The sequence below is a fragment of the Diuraphis noxia genome, unplaced genomic scaffold (assembly GCF_037042655.1).
Source record: "Diuraphis noxia isolate RWA-SAM2 unplaced genomic scaffold, SU_Dnox_SAM2 contig0004, whole genome shotgun sequence".
NCBI lineage: Eukaryota > Metazoa > Arthropoda > Insecta > Hemiptera > Aphididae > Diuraphis > Diuraphis noxia.
In genome coordinates this window covers 46,375,831-46,396,586 of record NW_028301714.1, presented here as the reverse complement: position 1 = coordinate 46,396,586, position 20,756 = coordinate 46,375,831, and the positions used below count along the sequence as shown (strand labels likewise).

Genomic DNA, 20,756 nt, shown 5'->3' with positions numbered 1-20,756 from the left:
GTTTGGACTATAATCTTAATTTTATTTGAATCTTAACGACTATGTGTTTAATTCTTTTATAAAAAATTATTAATCTTCTTTGGATTATATAATTTTATTTATTATTATTCAACGCTTTGACTATAATTTTAATTTTATTTGATATTATATTAATATATTTATTTTGTCTTTATTTATTATTAGTCATAATTTGGACTATAATATAGTTATAATATATTTTTATTTTATTCGAATCTAAACATCTCTGTGTTTAATTCTTTTATAAAAATTGTATTTATCTTCTTTGGATTATATTTTATTTATTATTAGTCGTCGTTTGGACTATAACTTTAATTTTATTTGAATCTAAACATCTCTGTGTTTAATTAATTTATAACAAATGTGTTAAACATTTCTGGATTATATTTTATTTATTATTATTCGTCGCTTGGATTATAATTTTAATTTTATTTGGATCTAAACATCTGTGTGTTTAATTCTTTTCAAAAAAATGTGTTAATCTTCTTTGGATTATATTTTATTTATTACTATTCAACGCTTTGACTATAATTTTAATTTTAATTGATATTATATTAATATATTTATTTAATCTTTATTTATTATTAGTCATCATTAGGACTATAATATATTTTTATTTTATTTGAATCTAAACATCTCTGTGTTTAATTCATTTATAAAAAATGTTTTAATTTGCTTTGGATTATATTTTATTTATTATTAGTCATCATTTAGACTATAATATAGTTATAATATATTTTTATTTTATTTGAATCTAAACATCTCTGTGTGATTATTTATATTTTATTTATACTTCTTAGTTTTTTTGGTTTGGTTTCCAGTAAATTTGGTTTTTTTATAGTGTACAATGGCATTATTTATTTTGTAAATTATTGAAAATTAAATATTTTTTTTTTTGTAGTCCGACATACTAGATTGGTATATTAGCCCTTCCTTGTATGAGAATTTCATGATATCCAAAAATGATATTTAAAATAGGGATTTCCATTTAAAAAGAATGAAGAAATATACGGCTTATAAGAATTTTAAGTCATATAGGATTTTATGATTGATTTGTCTAGTTTAATGCCCAACAATCAGAATTAAAGATATTTACAGGTTAATGAGCAATAAAGTGTACCCTGTTATTTGAGATACATGATATATTGTATATATTAAAAAAAAAAAATTAAAGTGCTAGTAAAAATTTCATTTTTCTTTCATATTTAATAAAATTATATTTTGATCTATAAAAATATTTACCTAAGTGCATGATTTTCGATAAACTATCAAAAGATGCACTTCAAACATTTATAATTTTATCACATAAGTTTTTAAATATGCTGTGTACTACTACTAACCTAGAAATAAGCATACAATAAAGCTTACAAAACAGAAAAAATATATAAAATGCATAAAAAGTCTTTGCTCTAGAAAACATAAAATGTTTTAAAATAAAAATTTGAAATAGTAATTTGTCCAGATAAAAGAAAAACAACTTTTGAAGGTGATGTAGAGTTAAGAATTTCATTATGAAATTGAAAGCAACTTATATTACTAGTTTTTTTAAAATTAATCCAAATCTCTAATGCTGGAAAGAAGAAATAAGATCTGGTGATAGGTAATTTTTCTGAGAAATACAATAATTTTTAAAGTATTATTTTAGTTGAGTGTTGGAATCTATACTAGTGTTAATAGTATACTTTTTCGATAAGTCTAATGGAATTTTTAAATTTAAGATTTTAGAAATAAAAAAAAAATTTTGTTGTTCACGTATGTATTTATTACCTAAGGTATTCAATATTTTAAGTGACATACGTGTTGTTGTTATTATTAGCTATAAAAATAAAAAAGCATTCTTGAACTTGATGAAAAATAGACGTACAAGTACTAATTATCTCATATAATGGATATGGTTTCTATATGTTAAAAAAGTAAATTTTGGACCTAAAGGTCAACACATCGACTGTCGTCGCTAGCTCCCGGATGGGCAACCACCTGGGTTCTTAGTGACGAAACCTCGTATTATTTACAGGTGTTTAAAACCAAACAGTAAAATCAGGTTATGCAGTTGATATCTTGAAAACAAAAAATTGCCTCTGGCCTGGTATATGCACTGCACGCTAGTCGTATACTGTATTTTGGGGTATGGTGTGGCGTCACTAGCTCCTGGATGGGTGACCACCTGGGTTCTTAGTGACGAATCCTTACCCCATATACTCACGTGTTTCTAAACAAACACACGCAATATAGATATATAATTGCCGAAGGATTAGTTTAAAAAAAAAACGTATGTAAAAATAATAAGAAACCAATAGTACATTGTTTAATTCTATATGAGATATTATACTTCATACTATAACTTTTTAATAATAATAATTAACAATAAGTATGTAATTTGAGATATTTTAGATGGTTAAATTTTCTTCTGGACACTTGACCTTTGTCACAAAAATGTACAGACACTGTGATGTAAAGATTACCAATCACACAGCAAAATGTTATGTTGAAATAATAAATAATAATATTTTATTGTAGAAAAGAATGTGTAAACATTTTTTTAGATCGTTTCATTTAAAAAATATTAAAAATCGTAATAATTCAATTTCTGGTGTCTAGGATGGTTTTTATTAGGTACCATATAAAAATAAAAATAAAATTACCATTATGATACCACCCGACGTTTTTGGGCCCAGAAAAGCATGATAACTATAATTTTAGTGTGTTGGAAGGGGAAATAATTTAGATATTACACCATTTATGTACCTAATAATATTACAAAAGTTGTTTTGCTTTAATGAGGATGTCGCACTCTCATTCTCTTTAACAGGACTTTTGTAAGTCGGAGACAATACAAACACATAAATCTTTAATAATTATTAGTTATTATTTGTACAATTTACATCCAATCATACTTGCGAGTTAAGATGACAATTTTCGATTAAGACTTGATAGAATGTACTATGGATGTGTTAACAACAATTCCTTTCACGTATAGGTACTCATTTATGCACTCATCGCCGCCAGATACTCGTCGCCATATAAATATGTGCTTAAAGTTAAATACATCAAACAAATGAGCTCTATCTATAGGTAATATATTATCTAAGAAGCAGTTGCACCAAAGTCTTAAAAATCTAGTAGGGAGAAAAATATTTCAAGAGGCTCAACATCTTAATAATAAGAGCTATTTCTAAGCGGTTAACAATCAATAGAACAACTTGATAAGTAAACACTTATATCGGAAATCAACTAAGGATCTTTTTATTCAAAGTGTCCTAGTTAACCATCCGTTTGTCACGCGTTACCCAAATACCCAAAAAATTTCTACGATCATTTAGATTGGTACTTATTAAACTCAGTGTCGTAGTCAGCCTTCCCGAAGGGTATTGGGTGTATAGTACTGTATACACTTATTCCCTCCTCAAATCCTAACCCTGGCTATGGCACTGCCTTCCCCGCGGACAAATAGATGGTTAACTACATAAGTCATCAGAAGGTTAGTTAAGGTTAGGTACCTATCGACAATGGTAAGTTGAGCTCAAGTGATGATAGATGACTATCATCACTGGTCGTGACCTTTGCATAGATCTTTTCTTACTAACTGACAAGGTATTCGAAATTGTCAACATAACAATGAAAAATATTTAAAAATTAACGAGGAAAATATTAATACTAAAATATAATATTATACTTATATATAAATGAATTATACATACTTTTTATTTTTTTATAATAAATACTTAATACTTAAAATATTATATATACCTGAATGATATTGTCATAATTTGGATCACGGTTTTAAAGCCATACGAGTATTAGTGTTATACCAGTATTTCATAGGAACTAATGTCAATCACAGTAAATAATGCGTCCTCTGATCATAATTAGTTCAATAAACTATAAAAAATCTAGTTAGGTTTTTAGTCATTAAACTTTTTAACCACTTGCCACTGAAAAATTATAATTTTATCATGATTAAATTATCCTTCATTTATATTTCTTGAGAATACAAAGTACAGTATGTATAGTGTATTGTATGTAGACCATAATTTTTTCCAAATTTCCATTTTTGATCCTTAAAAATAATTTGCCCGCGTGCGTCAATACCCCATTTCAAATTTTCTTTTCAAAATATAGCTTTAGTTTATTTTTGTGGTCACAATTTTTAAAATTTTTTAACCATGTGCAACTACAAAACATAATTTTATAATTAATTAATTATCTTCCATTTATTTTTCTTAGTAATAGATATTGCAGTCTTAATATTGTATTCTAAGACTATAATTATTTCCAAATTTCTTTTTTGATCCTTAAAAATCATTTGCCCGCGGAAGCCAATACTCCCTTTCCTTTTTTATTACCAAAATATAGCTCTAGTTTATTTTTGTGGACACAATTTTTAAACTTTATTAGTCACTTGCCACTAAAAAACATAATATTATCATGATTTAATTATCTTCCCTTTATTTTTCTTGGCAATACATATTGCAGACTTAATAGTGTTTTCTAAGACAATCATTTTTTCAAAATTTATTTTATGATCCTTAAAAACCATTTGCCTGCAGGCGTCAATATTCCCTTTCCATTTTTATTTTCAAAATATAGCTATTTTTTATTTTTGTGGACACAATTTTCAAACTTTTTTCACCATGATCATCAAAAAAATATAATTTTATCATGATTTAATTATCCTTCTTTTATTTTTCTAGAGAATACATAGTGCAGTCTTCATTTAATATTTTAATACCATAATTTGATCCAAATTTTTTTTTTTTGATTCTTAAAAATCATTTGCCTGCGGGCACCAATACCCCCTTTCCATTTTTATTTTCAAAATATAGCTCTAGTTTATTTTTGTGGACAATAATTTTTAATCTTTATTAGCCACATGCCACTAAAAAACATAATTTTATCATGATTTAATTATTCTTCTTTTATTTTTCTTGAGCATACATAGTGCAGTCTTCATTTAATATTTTAATACCATAATTTGATCCAAATTTTTTTTTTTTTGATTCTTAAAAATAATTTGCCTGCGGGCGCCTATACCCCCTTTCCATTTTTATTTTCAAATTATAGCTCTTGTTTATGTTTGTAGACACTATTTTTATACTTTATTAGCCACTTGCCACTAAAAAACATAATTTTATCATGATTTAATTATTCTTCTTTTATTTTTATTTTGAATACATATTGCAGTCTTTGTGGGGAATTCCAAGACTATAATTTTTTCCAAATTAATTTTATAATCCTAAAAAATCATTTCCCTGCGCGGGCCAATCCCCCCTTTCTATTTTTATTTTCAAAATATAGCTCTAGTTTATTTTTGTGGACACAATTTTCAAACTTTTTTTACCATGATCATCAAAAAAATATAATTTAATCATGATTTAATTATCCTTCTTTTATTTTTCTTGAGAATACATAGTGCAGTCTTCAATGAATATTTTAATACCATAATTTAATCCAAATTTATTTTTTTTGATTCTTAAAAATCATTTGCCTTCGGGCGCCAATTCCCCCTTTCCATTTTTATTTTCAAAATATAGCTCTAGTTTATTTTTGTGGACAACAATTTTTAATCTTTATTAGCCACATGCCACTAAAAAACATAATTTTATCATGATTTAATTATTCTTCTTTTATTTTTCATGAGAATACATAGTGCAGTCTTTATTGTGTATTACAAGACTATAATTTTTTCCATATTTCTTTATTGATTCTTAAAAATAATTTGCCTGCTGGTGCCAATCCCCCCTTTCTATTTTTATTTTCAAAATATAGCTCTACTTTATTTTTGTGGACACAATTTTCAAACTTTTTTTACCATGATCATGAAAAAAATATAATTTAACCATGATTTAATTATCCTTCTTTTATTTTTCTTGAGAATACATAGTGCAGTCTTCAATGAATATTTTAATACCATAATTTGATCCAAATTTATTTTTTTTGATTCTTAAAAATCATTTGCCTGCGGGCGCCAATATCCTCTTTCCATTTTTATTCACAAAATATAACTCTAGTTTATGTTTGTAGACACCATTTTTATACTTTATTAGCCACTTGCCACTAAAAAACATAATTTTATCATGATTTGATTATCCTTCTTTAATTTTTCTTTAGAATACATATTGCAGACTTTGTGGGGAATTCCAAGACTATAATTTTTTCCAAATTAATTTTATAATCCTAAAAAATCATTTCCCTGCGCGGGCCAATACCCCTTTCTATTTTTATTTTCAAAATATAGCTCTAGATTACTTTTGTGGACAACAATTTTCAAACTTTTTTTACCATGATCATCAAAAAAATATAATTTTATCATGATTTAATTATCCTTCATTTATTTTTCTAGAGAATACATAGTGCAGTCTTCATAGTGTATTCTAAGAATATAATTTTTCCAAATTTCTTTGTTGATCCTTCAAAATCATTTGCCTGTAGGCGCTAATACCCCCTTTCCGTTTTCATTTTCAAAATATAATTATTGTTCATTTTTGAGGTCACAATTTTCAAACTTTTTCTACCATTTTCAACTACGAAACATAATTTTATCATGATTTAATTATCCTTCATTTATTTTTTCTAAGAATTCATATTGCATATTGTCATTGTCATTGTCATTGAAATTGCCATTGCCATTGCCATTGCCATTGCCATTGCCATTGCCATTGCCATTGCCATTGCCATTGCCATTGCCATTGTCATTGTCATTGTCATTGTCATTGTCATTGGCAGTGGCAGTGGCAGTGGCAGTGGCAGTGGCAGTGGCAGTGGCAGTGGCAGAGGCAGTGGCAGTGGCAGTGGCAGTGGCAGTGGCAGTGGCAGTGGCAGTGGCAGTGGCAGTGGCAGTGGCAGTGGCAGTGGCAGTGGCAGTGGCAGTGGCAGTGGCAGTGGCAGTGGCAGTGGCAGTGGCAGTGGCAGTGGCAGTGGCAGTGGCAGTGGCAGTGGCAGTGGCAGTGGCAGTGGCAGTGGCAGTGGCAGTGGCAGTGGCAGTGGCATTGGCATTGTCATTGGCATTGGCAGTGGCATTGTTATTGTCATTATTTTACCATGATTTAATTATCCTTCTTTTATTTTTCTAGAGAATACATAGTGCAGTCTTCAATGAATATTTTAATACCATAATTTGATCCAAATTTATTTTTTGATTCTTAAAAATCATTTGACTTCAGGCGCCAATACCCCCTTTCCATTTTTATTTTCGAAATATAGCTCTAGATTATTTTTGTGGACACAATTTTTAATCTTTATTTGCCACTTGTCACTAAAAAACATAATTTTATCATGATTCAATTATTCTTCTTTTAATTTTCTTGAGCATACATAGTGCAGTCTTTATTGTGTATTCCAAGACTATAATTTTTTTCAAATTTCATTTTTTAACCATAAAAATCAGTTCCTTTTGGCGCCAATCCCCCTTTTCCATTTTTGTTTTCGAATTATAGCTCTAGTTTATTTTTGAGAATAACAAGTTTCAATCTTTTTTTACCATGATCATGAAAAAAATATAATTTTATCATGATTTAATTATCCTTCTTTTATTTTTCTTGAGAATACATAGTGCAGTCTTCATTTAATATTTTAATACCATAACTTGATCCAAATTTTTTTTTTTTGTTTCTTGAAAATCATTTGCCTGCGGGCGCCAATACCCTATTTCCATTTTTATTAACAAAATATAATTCTAGTTTATTTTTGTGGACACCATTTTTATACTTTATTAGCCACATGTCGCTAAAAAACATAATTTTTGTCATGATTCAATTATTCTTCTTTTATTTTTCTTGAGCATACATAGTGCAGTCTGTATTGTGTATTCCAATGCTATAATTTTTTTCAAATTTCATTTTTTTAACCTTAAAATCCATATACCTGTAGGCGCCAATCCCCATTTTCCTTTTTTATTTTCTAATTATAACTCTAGTTTAAGTTTGTAAACACCATTTTTATACTTTATTAGCCACTTGTCACTAAAAAACATAATTTTATCATGATTTGATTATACTTCATTTTTTAATGCAATTATTTTCTTGAAAATACATAGTGCAGTCTTCAAAGTGTGTTCTAAGAATATAATTTTTTCCAAATGTCTTTGTTGATCCTTCAAAATCATTTGCCTGTGGGCGCCAATACCCCCTTTCCATTTTTATTTACAAAATATGGCTCTAGTTTGTTTTTGTGGACATAATTTTCAAACTTTTTTTACCATGTTCATCTAAAAAATATAATTTTATCATGATTTAATTATCCTTCTATTATTTTTCTCGAGTATAGATAGTGCAGTCTTCATTTAATATTTTAATACCATAATTTGATCCAAATTTTTTTTTTTTTGATTCTTAAAAATAATTTGCCTGCGGGCGCCTATACCCACTTTCCATTTTTATTTTCAAATTATAGCTCTTGTTTATGTTTGTAGACACTATTTTTATACTTTATTAGCCACTTGCCACTAAAAAACATAATTTTATCATGATTTAATTATTCTTCTTTTATTTTTATTTTGAATACATATTGCAGTCTTTGTGGGGAATTCCAAGACTATAATTTTTTCCAAATTAATTTTATAATCCTAAAAAATCATTTCCCTGCGCGGGCCAATCCCCCCTTTCTATTTTTATTTTCAAAATATAGCTCTAGTTTATTTTTGTGGACACAATTTTCAAACTTTTTTTACCATGATCATCAAAAAAATATAATTAAATCATGATTTAATTATCCTTCTTTTATTTTTCTTGAGAATACATAGTGCAGTCTTCAATGAATATTTTAATACCATAATTTAATCCAAATTTATTTTTTTTGATTCTTAAAAATCATTTGCCTTCGGGCGCCAATACCCCCTTTCCATTTTTATTTTCAAAATATAGCTCTAGTTTATTTTTGTGGACAACAATTTTTAATCTTTATTAGCCACATGCCACTAAAAAACATAATTTTATCATGATTTAATTATTCTTCTTTTATTTTTCATGAGAATACATAGTGCAGTCTTTATTGTGTATTACAAGACTATAATTTTTTCCATATTTCTTTATTGATTCTTAAAAATAATTTGCCTGCTGGTGCTAATCCCCCCTTTCTATTTTTATTTTCAAAATATAGCTCTACTTTATATTTGTGGACACAATTTTCAAACTTTTTTTACCATGATCATGAAAAAAATATAATTTAACCATGATTTAATTATCCTTCTTTTATTTTTCTTGAGAATACATAGTGCAGTCTTCAATGAATATTTTAATACCATAATTTGATCCAAATTTATTTTTTTTGATTCTTAAAAATCATTTGCCTGCGGGCGCCAATATCCTCTTTCCATTTTTATTTACAAAATATAACTCTAGTTTATGTTTGTAGACACCATTTTTATACTTTATTAGCCACTTGCCACTAAAAAACATAATTTTATCATGATTTGATTATCCTTCTTTAATTTTTCTTTAGAATACATATTGCAGACTTTGTGGGGAATTCCAAGACTATAATTTTTTCCAAATTAATTTTATAATCCTAAAAAATCATTTCCCTGCGCGGGCCAATACCCCTTTCTATTTTTATTTTCAAAATATAGCTCTAGTTTACTTTTGTGGACAACAATTTTCAAACTTTTTTTACCATGATCATCAAAAAAATATAATTTTATCATGATTTAATTATCCTTCATTTATTTTTCTAGAGAATACATAGTGCAGTCTTCATAGTGTATTCTAAGAATATAATTTTTCCAAATTTCTTTGTTGATCCTTCAAAATCATTTGCCTGTAGGCGCTAATACCCCCTTTCCGTTTTCATTTTCAAAATATAATTATTGTTCATTTTTGAGGTCACAATTTTCAAACTTTTTCTACCATTTTCAACTACGAAACATAATTTTATCATGATTTAATTATCCTTCATTTATTTTTTCTAAGAATTCATATTGCATATTGTCATTGTCATTGTCATTGAAATTGCCATTGCCATTGCCATTGCCATTGCCATTGCCATTGCCATTGCCATTGCCATTGTCATTGTCATTGTCATTGTCATTGTCATTGTCATTGTCATTGTCATTGGCAGTGGCAGTGGCAGTGGCAGTGGCAGTGGCAGTGGCAGTGGCAGTGGCAGAGGCAGTGGCAGTGGCAGTGGCAGTGGCAGTGGCAGTGGCAGTGGCAGTGGCAGTGGCAGTGGCAGTGGCAGTGGCAGTGGCAGTGGCAGTGGCAGTGGCAGTGGCAGTGGCAGTGGCAGTGGCAGTGGCAGTGGCAGTGGCAGTGGCAGTGGCATTGGCATTGTCATTGGCATTGGCAGTGGCATTGTTATTGTCATTATTTTACCATGATTTAATTATCCTTCTTTTATTTTTCTAGAGAATACATAGTGCAGTCTTCAATGAATATTTTAATACCATAATTTGATCCAAATTTATTTTTTGATTCTTAAAAATCATTTGACTTCAGGCGCCAATACCCCCTTTCCATTTTTATTTTCGAAATATAGCTCTAGATTATTTTTGTGGACACAATTTTTAATCTTTATTTGCCACTTGTCACTAAAAAACATAATTTTATCATGATTCAATTATTCTTCTTTTAATTTTCTTGAGCATACATAGTGCAGTCTTTATTGTGTATTCCAAGACTATAATTTTTTTCAAATTTCATTTTTTAACCATAAAAATCAGTTCCTTTTGGCGCCAATCCCCCTTTTCCATTTTTGTTTTCGAATTATAGCTCTAGTTTATTTTTGAGAATAACAAGTTTCAATCTTTTTTTACCATGATCATGAAAAAAATATAATTTTATCATGATTTAATTATCCTTCTTTTATTTTTCTTGAGAATACATAGTGCAGTCTTCATTTAATATTTTAATACCATAACTTGATCCAAATTTTTTTTTTTTGTTTCTTGAAAATCATTTGCCTGCGGGCGCCAATACCCTATTTCCATTTTTATTAACAAAATATAATTCTAGTTTATTTTTGTGGACACCATTTTTATACTTTATTAGCCACATGTCGCTAAAAAACATAATTTTTGTCATGATTCAATTATTCTTCTTTTATTTTTCTTGAGCATACATAGTGCAGTCTGTATTGTGTATTCCAATGCTATAATTTTTTTCAAATTTCATTTTTTTAACCTTAAAATCCATATACCTGTAGGCGCCAATCCCCATTTTCCTTTTTTATTTTCTAATTATAACTCTAGTTTAAGTTTGTAAACACCATTTTTATACTTTATTAGCCACTTGTCACTAAAAAACATAATTTTATCATGATTTGATTATACTTCATTTTTTAATGCAATTATTTTCTTGAAAATACATAGTGCAGTCTTCAAAGTGTGTTCTAAGAATATAATTTTTTCCAAATGTCTTTGTTGATCCTTCAAAATCATTTGCCTGTGGGCGCCAATACCCCCTTTCCATTTTTATTTACAAAATATGGCTCTAGTTTGTTTTTGTGGACATAATTTTCAAACTTTTTTTACCATGTTCATCTAAAAAATATAATTTTATCATGATTTAATTATCCTTCTATTATTTTTCTCGAGTATAGATAGTGCAGTCTTCATTTAATATTTTAATACCATAATTTGATCCAAATTTTTTTTTTTTTGATTCTTAAAAATAATTTGCCTGCAGGCGCCTATACCCCCTTTCCATTTTTATTTTCAAATTATAGCTCTTGTTTATGTTTGTAGACACTATTTTTATACTTTATTAGCCACTTGCCACTAAAAAACATAATTTTATCATGATTTAATTATTCTTCTTTTATTTTTATTTTGAATACATATTGCAGTCTTTGTGGGGAATTCCAAGACTATAATTTTTTCCAAATTAATTTTATAATCCTAAAAAATCATTTCCCTGCGCGGGCCAATCCCCCCTTTCTATTTTTATTTTCAAAATATAGCTCTAGTTTATTTTTGTGGACACAATTTTCAAACTTTTTTTACCATGATCATCAAAAAAATATAATTAAATCATGATTTAATTATCCTTCTTTTATTTTTCTTGAGAATACATAGTGCAGTCTTCAATGAATATTTTAATACCATAATTTAATCCAAATTTATTTTTTTTGATTCTTAAAAATAATTTGCCTTCGGGCGCCAATACCCCCTTTCCATTTTTATTTTCAAAATATAGCTCTAGTTTATTTTTGTGGACAACAATTTTTAATCTTTATTAGCCACATGCCACTAAAAAACATAATTTTATCATGATTTAATTATTCTTCTTTTATTTTTCATGAGAATACATAGTGCAGTCTTTATTGTGTATTACAAGACTATAATTTTTTCCATATTTCTTTATTGATTCTTAAAAATAATTTGCCTGCTGGTGCTAATCCCCCCTTTCTATTTTTATTTTCAAAATATAGCTCTACTTTATTTTTGTGGACACAATTTTCAAACTTTTTTTACCATGATCATGAAAAAAATATAATTTAACCATGATTTAATTATCCTTCTTTTATTTTTCTTGAGAATACATAGTGCAGTCTTCAATGAATATTTTAATACCATAATTTGATCCAAATTTATTTTTTTTGATTCTTAAAAATCATTTGCCTGCGGGCGCCAATATCCTCTTTCAATTTTTATTTACAAAATATAACTCTAGTTTATGTTTGTAGACACCATTTTTATACTTTATTAGCCACTTGCCACTAAAAAACATAATTTTATCATGATTTGATTATCCTTCTTTAATTTTTCTTTAGAATACATATTGCAGACTTTGTGGGGAATTCCAAGACTATAATTTTTTCCAAATTAATTTTATAATCCTAAAAAATCATTTCCCTGCGCGGGCCAATACCCCTTTCTATTTTTATTTTCAAAATATAGCTCTAGTTTACTTTTGTGGACAACAATTTTCAAACTTTTTTTACCATGATCATCAAAAAAATATAATTTTATCATGATTTAATTATCCTTCATTTATTTTTCTAGAGAATACATAGTGCAGTCTTCATAGTGTATTCTAAGAATATAATTTTTCCAAATTTCTTTGTTGATCCTTCAAAATCATTTGCCTGTAGGCGCTAATACCCCCTTTCCGTTTTCATTTTCAAAATATAATTATTGTTCATTTTTGAGGTCACAATTTTCAAACTTTTTCTACCATTTTCAACTACGAAACATAATTTTATCATAATTTAATTATCCTTCATTTATTTTTTCTAAGAATTCATATTGCATATTGTCATTGTCATTGTCATTGAAATTGCCATTGCCATTGCCATTGCCATTGCCATTGCCATTGCCATTGCCATTGCCATTGTCATTGTCATTGTCATTGTCATTGTCATTGTCATTGTCATTGTCATTGTCATGGTCATTGGCAGTTGCAGTGGCAGTGGCAGTGGCAGTGGCAGTGGCAGTGGCAGAGGCAGTGGCAGTGGCAGTGGCAGTGGCAGTGGCAGTGGCAGTGGCAGTGGCAGTGGCAGTGGCAGTGGCAGTGGCATTGGCATTGTCATTGGCATTGGCAGTGGCATTGTTATTGTCATTATTTTACCATGATTTAATTATCCTTCTTTTATTTTTCTAGAGAATACATAGTGCAGTCTTCAATGAATATTTTAATACCATAATTTGATCCAAATTTATTTTTTGATTCTTAAAAATCATTTGACTTCAGGCGCCAATACCCCCTTTCCATTTTTATTTTCGAAATATAGCTCTAGATTATTTTTGTGGACACAATTTTTAATCTTTATTTGCCACTTGTCACTGAAAAACATAATTTTATCATGATTCAATTATTCTTCTTTTAATTTTCTTGAGCATACATAGTGCAGTCTTTATTGTGTATTCCAAGACTATAATTTTTTTCAAATTTCATTTTTTAACCATAAAAATCAGTTCCTTTTGGCGCCAATCCCCCTTTTCCATTTTTGTTTTCGAATTATAGCTCTAGTTTATTTTTGAGAACAACAAGTTTCAATCTTTTTTTACCATGATCATGAAAAAAATATAATTTTATCATGATTTAATTATCCTTCTTTTATTTTTCTTGAGAATACATAGTGCAGTCTTCATTTAATATTTTAATACCATAACTTGATCCAAATTTTTTTTTTTTGTTTCTTGAAAATCATTTGCCTGCGGGCGCCAATACCCTATTTCCATTTTTATTTTCAAATTATAGCTCTTGTTTATGTTTGTAGACACTATTTTTATACTTTATTAGCCACTTGCCACTAAAAAACATAATTTTATCATGATTTAATTATTCTTCTTTTATTTTTATTTTGAATATATATTGCAGTCTTTGTGGGGAATTCCAAGACTATAATTTTTTCCAAATTAATTTTTTGATCCTAAAAAATCATTTCCCTGTGCGAGCCAATCCCCCCTTTCTATTTTTATTTTCAAAATATAGCTCTAGTTTATTTTTGTGGACACAATTTTCAAACTTTTTTTACCATGATCATCAAAAAAATATAATGTTATCATGATTTAATTATTCTTCTTTTATTTTTCTTGAGAATACATAGTGCAGTCTTTATTGTGTATTCCAAGACTATAATTTTTTCCAAATTTCTTATTGATCCTTAAAAATCATTTGCCTGTGGGCGCCAATCCCAAATTTCAATTTTTATTTTCAAAATATGGATCTAGTTTATTTTTGTGGACATAATTTTCAAACTTTTTTTACCATGTTCATCTAAAAAATATAATTTTATCATTATTTAATTATTCTTCTTTTATTATTCTTGAGCATACATAGTGCAGTCTCTATTGTGTATTCCAAGACTACAATTTTTTTCAAATTTCATTTTTTAACCTTAAAAGTCATTTGCCTGTTGGCGCAAATACCCCCTTTCCATTTTTATTTTCAAATTATAGCTCTTGTTTATGTTTGTAGACACTATTTTTATACTTTATTAGCCACTTGCCACTAAAAAACATAATTTTATCATGATTTAATTATTCTTCTTTTATTTTTCTTGAGAATACATAGTGCAGTCTTTATTGTGTATTCCAAGACTACAATTTTTTTCAAATTTCATTTTTTAACCTTAAAAATCATTTGCCTGTTGTCGCCAATACCTTCTTTCCATAAGTATATTCAAATTATAGCTCTAGTTTATGTTTGTAGACACTATTTTTATACTTTATTAGCCACTTGCCACTAAAAAACATAATTTTATCATGATTTAATTATTCTTCTTTTATTTTTCATGAGAATACATAGTGCAGTCTTTATTGTGTATTACAAGACTATAATTTTTTCCATATTTCTTTATTGATTCTTAAAAATAATTTGCCTGCTGGTGCCAATCCCCCCTTTCTATTTTTATTTTCAAAATATAGCTCTACTTTATTTTTGTGGACACAATTTTCAAACTTTTTTTACCATGATCATCAAAAAAATATAATTTTATCATGATTTAATTATCCTTCTTTAATTTTTCTTGAGAATACATAGTGCAGTCTTTATTTAATATTTTAATACCATAATTTGATCCAAATTTTTTATTTTGATTCTTAAAAATCATTTGTCTGCGGGCGCCTATACACCCTTTCTTTTTTTATTTTCAACATATAGCTCTAGTTTACTTTTGTGGACATAATTTTTAATCTTTATTAGCCACTTGCCACTAAAAAACATAATTTTATCATGATTTAATTATTCTTCTTTTATTTTTCTTGAGAATACATAGTGCAGTCTTTATTGTGTATTCCAAGACTATAATTTTTTCCAAATTTCTTATTGATCCTTAAAAATCATTTGCCTGTGGGCGCCAATCCCAAATTTCAATTTTTATTTTCAAAATATGGCTCTAGTTTATTTTTGTGGACATAATTTTCAAACTTTTTTTACCATGTTCATCTAAAAAATATAATTTTATCATTATTTAATTATTCACGGACATATATATAAACATCACATATATGTATATCCTCTTCAACAAATTTTATTCCCACCTTTGTTGTACTTAATAACTTACATGTATTACAAAATATAACTGTTATATATCACGTATTCACGTCGAAATGTAACTGACACAAAATGTATGGATGTTTCAATTTAGGTATATCGATAATCATACTACTGTTATCCAAAGTAATACATTTTAAACCTTTAATAATATAATAGAATTTTACGTATATATACAGTGGCGTACTTAGAGGGGGTGCAGGAGGTGAATTGCACCAGGGCCCTTTAGCTGTGTTTTATAAATGGGGCCCTTCAGCCCCTAATCGGCCTAATCAACAAGTAGAAACTGAAACTTTATAAGGGGCCCTAAAAACTGGGGTGCACCTAATGTGCTTAAATACATAGATACGCCACTGTATACATATATTTATATATATTATCTACGACAGTTATTTGGTATGGGTTCGATAAGACGCTCGGTCTATAATTGTTGTTACCAATAGTATAATAACAATACTATATACGATATTACTTATTACTTATTATAACTTATAACTTTTTCGTTTTTTTCCGTGTCATTTTTTACCGATTACCTATAATGTGTGTCAGTCATTATAAATAATAAATACCTATGTTATTTTGAACTAATAAAATATGACATTGTAGTGAATAGTTAATACAGAATAAATAGTATGATTTTATTTAATAGAAAAAAAGCGTTGTCGAGCTGTGAGCCTGTGAATTATAATATAATATTTATCAGTGGCGGCGTGAGCTTGTTTTTTCAATGACACAGTAAAAAAATTGCAACACCCACTCACCCATGTTTTATATCAATTATCAACATTCAACCAGCAAAATATTTAAAAAAAATATAAGATACTAAAAATAGATTTTTAGAAATGTTTTCAATAGGTATATATAGGTATTATTATAATATTAAAATAAATATTTAATTATAATTTTATATTCATTTGAATAATAATGACTTTTGTTAAAGTTCACTTGATTGAGCACATTTTTTCGTTACGCAATTGCGTCAAATTAACCCCGTTCACGCCGCCACTGATATTTATAATAAGTTTATATTTTAACATTTCCCGTATTTATTTATAGATGTCTCGTTAAGCTATAAACTGTTATCACAGAATAATAATTGGTAGTTATTCTGTACTATTATTTTATTGGCTAGGTAAGGTATGGTATTTGATTGATAAGGTGTCATCGAATAAACATTAAACATCCAAACATGTTTTTGGATTTGCCCACTATGGCCTATATGAATATCAAAATATGTAAAGATTTCATTCATCAATTTGTTTTTATAGATATTGTACGAATCTGGTAATACACTTATACCTATAGCTTATAAATTAGTATTAATTAATATTTTAAATTTTTAATGTTTAAATTTTCCAATCATTTGACTGTGTTGAAAATTATCAACATATAAATGTTAATTATTATTCAATTTTTTGTTTATTTTTTAATTGTTTTCAATTCTGATTACATTGTACTAATATAATAAATATAGTGTCTACCTCATACCACTACATAATATAAAAGGTAAGTACCTAGGTACTTGAATTTAATATTTTTAGTATTGTAAATAAAATCAAAACAATTATTATTATTATATCATATTCTACTACCATTTGTGAATTGTACTTAAACTGCTATTTAAACTAAACTAATTTAAAAGTAATGTATTTGGTGTAATACGTAGATTACAATACAACATATAACACTTACATGAATGGTTTGGATAGGTAATTGTTATATCAAGCTAGGTACATAAGCAGTATCCAAGAATTAAGATAGTTTCACAAAGTTCTTAATAGGACATAGGTCTTTCATTTTTAGCATTACCTAGTTAGCCAGTAATATCTTCTAATTTATGTGTGTTATTATGCATTTAATTTGTTCTATATGTTATAGTGTTTAACAAAAGAATGACAATTAAAGACGATTTTGTATCAGTTATAAGAAATGAAATCCGTATCCACAAGAAGGAAAAAAATACCAAAGGTAGATTCCTGAATTTTTTTTTTAAATATTGTATAAGTATTAAATACTAGAAAATGTAATGTATAATATTGCTTAGTATCTATAGCTATACATTCAAACTAAATAATAAAATATATTATTCTTAATATTTGTTATACAATTGTATGCATGATAAAATTTAAAAATAAAATACTTGATGTTTTCTTTCAATTTCAATATCATTAACAAATAGTTAGGTTAGATTGTAATCGTCATCTGTTATGGCCGTTATGGGTGTGATTGGTACAGGTTTTTAATATTTTTTTTATATGTATTCCTTGTTGCTTACTACCACCCACCATTGTAATCTTTAAGCTATCATAGTTAATATTATAGAAGCTATATAAAATTTTTAAAAATAAATTTTTTATTTGATAGTAAGCTTGTTTAAATACATGAGTATTGGGTACTTATTAGGCCGGGCACACACAGCCCTCTAATGCAGTGAAAATAAAACTGCCATACTTTGTGCATGCACTACAACCACGCTGCTTTAGTGGGCACCTTGTCTAAACGTCATATTGAGTACTTTGCTGCAATATTCTTTATAATTGATTATGAAGAAGAGAATTCAGTAAATAAAGGTAAGGTTAGGTCATACCTAATTTTAATGAGTTTTTTAGAATATCTTGTGACTGTAAATAAATCAGACTATAAGAGTTCAATAATTTAAAGAAATACATTTTTATGTTGATAATTTTATATACATCTTTAAGGATTTTAAAATATGAGTAATTCTATCAATTATTTAAGAACAATTTTAAATTTTTAACTAATACAATAATTAATTTGAATTATAAACATGGACATTTTTTTTTGCATGATAACCTTCTTTTAGACAAATTTAATTAGTTTGATAATAACTAATTTTTAATGTTTAGATGCTATTAAAACTACCACTTCTTCTAAAAGTTCAGTTGATGATGAAGAATTTACATTATTGTAAGTTATTGAATTAATAATACATTTTATAGACTTTCAAAATGCACATAATATAAATAAATATCTTATATATTTTAATTCATAAAATAGTATGTTTTTTTAAATAATCAAGTGTACATGTAATTTGTATATTTACTATTGATATATTTTGATAAATAACATTTCTTGATATACATTATGAATGTTCTGTTAAGTATTAAGTATAAATTATAATATACTCTATTTTAAATAATTATTATTGAATTTAGATTGAAAACAATCATAAAAAAATTGAAGAAAAAAAATAAAAAAGCAGATAAGGTTAGTATTAATATTTAACTAAAATAAAAAAGTATTATTTTAATAATTTTTTTTTTTTTATTCATTTTAGATACAATCAAAAAATAGAAATGCTACCCGAGATTTCACCAAAGATGATGAAGTAAAGTGCAATGTATGCAAACAGTTATTCTCGAAGAACTATTTTGCTATTCATATGCAATCTCATAAGGCATCATATAATTGTGATATTTGTGAAAAAAAATTTTTTTACCTTTCCATGTTTAATAGACATAAAGCAATTCACAGACATAATATGGTAGCATACGAATATAAATTGTATGATAAAAAAGGTATAAACTCTAGTAATTTATCCAAACATGATACATCTCATGATCAAGAGATTATAAAATGTCAATTTTGTTTTAAAACATTTAAACAATTTGATGATTTCCTGAACCACATTAATATATACTCATTTGACAAGCGTTCTAAAAGTTTTACTAATCACAAAAAAATACACAGTGAAGGCATGCACTGTTCATCATGTTGTACTTGTAAAATGAGTTTTTCTGAGCGCGATACCATCATAAAATATATCATATGATAATTTCATCAAAAAATTAATATTATTTTTCCAATTAAAGAATATATTATATTATGTTTTAATAAAACATGATATTAATTTTAATTTACTGTGTATACCTAGTAATTTTGTTTTTTTATTAATCTAACAATTAATTTTTATTTTATATAACTAATTTGCTTTAAATATTATAAACTCTGATTATTTTGACTCATCTTTATTATAAATTTATTTCTGGTATAACAACCTTAAAGTATTAAACTAGAGGTGGTTGTTTAGTATTTATTTATTATTTGTTAACAAAATTATTGCTTTTGTACAAGTATTTAATATTCAATTTTTTTTTAAATAATTAATGTTAAAAACTTAATATTCCTAGTTGAAATAACAATGTGAATAGAATCTTTACTGTTTAATTATTATAAAAATGATTATTTTACTAGTTCTGATTTGTGTAGTTTTTATTTAAAAATAAATAAATAAAAACAACTAGAAAGTTGTTCTGATGTATAGTTATGGTTTTGAGTATGAATAATATCTGTAATAAACCCAAACAAATCTTTGCATGTAGATGTGATGAGATTACGGCTATGATTGCTGATTGTTATTAATTGCTACTGTTATTAGTGTTTGTGCACTGGACTTGAGTGTGTCCAAACAACTACACGATTTTAATTATTGATCATTGGAAATAATTTTTTGTACCATAAATATATTTGATTGTATTTACTGCTTAGCTAAATGTTCTAGTTATGGTAGGGTCGTTGGGATCATTTTTAATTAAAAAAAATAGATAAAATAAATAATAATATAATAAATTGAATAACGTTTATTATTATTTATTTGCTGGTTAACAAAATTAAGAAACAATATTTGAAAATTTCCGAAACGTTTGTGTAATAAATTTTATATAGTGAGTGAATACGTATTTAGTACAGTTTATTGTACCTCAGATATTATGTACCTATCTTTTGTTAATCATTTCGTTAAGCAGAGGACTTGTGGCTCTAAAAAATCACCAAATATGCACTTAATAT

At 27.0% G+C, this 20,756-nt stretch overlaps 1 protein-coding gene across 4 annotated transcripts in view; it reads left to right on the top strand.

The window, feature by feature from the left end:
• The window catches only part of LOC149056125 (uncharacterized), a 34,107-nt gene extending 14,283 nt beyond the window's left edge, over positions 1-19,824 (top strand). Inside the window, exons 1-6 of one of the 4 annotated variants that reach the window (XM_089226463.1) lie at positions 17,159-17,453; positions 17,826-17,915; positions 18,351-18,517; positions 18,815-18,875; positions 19,124-19,175; positions 19,246-19,824. In XM_089226463.1, coding sequence (XP_089082589.1) covers positions 18,406-18,517; positions 18,815-18,875; positions 19,124-19,175; positions 19,246-19,740 — 720 coding nt within the window. In that variant the 5' untranslated portion in view covers positions 17,159-17,453; positions 17,826-17,915; positions 18,351-18,405 and the 3' untranslated portion in view covers positions 19,741-19,824. Of the gene's footprint in view, positions 1-17,158; positions 17,454-17,825; positions 17,916-18,350; positions 18,518-18,814; positions 18,876-19,123; positions 19,176-19,245 lie in introns of those variants that run through there. The other 3 variants (XM_089226462.1, XM_089226464.1, XM_089226465.1) reach the window with 3 other exon arrangements.
• Positions 19,825-20,756: the final 932 nt, after the last annotated feature.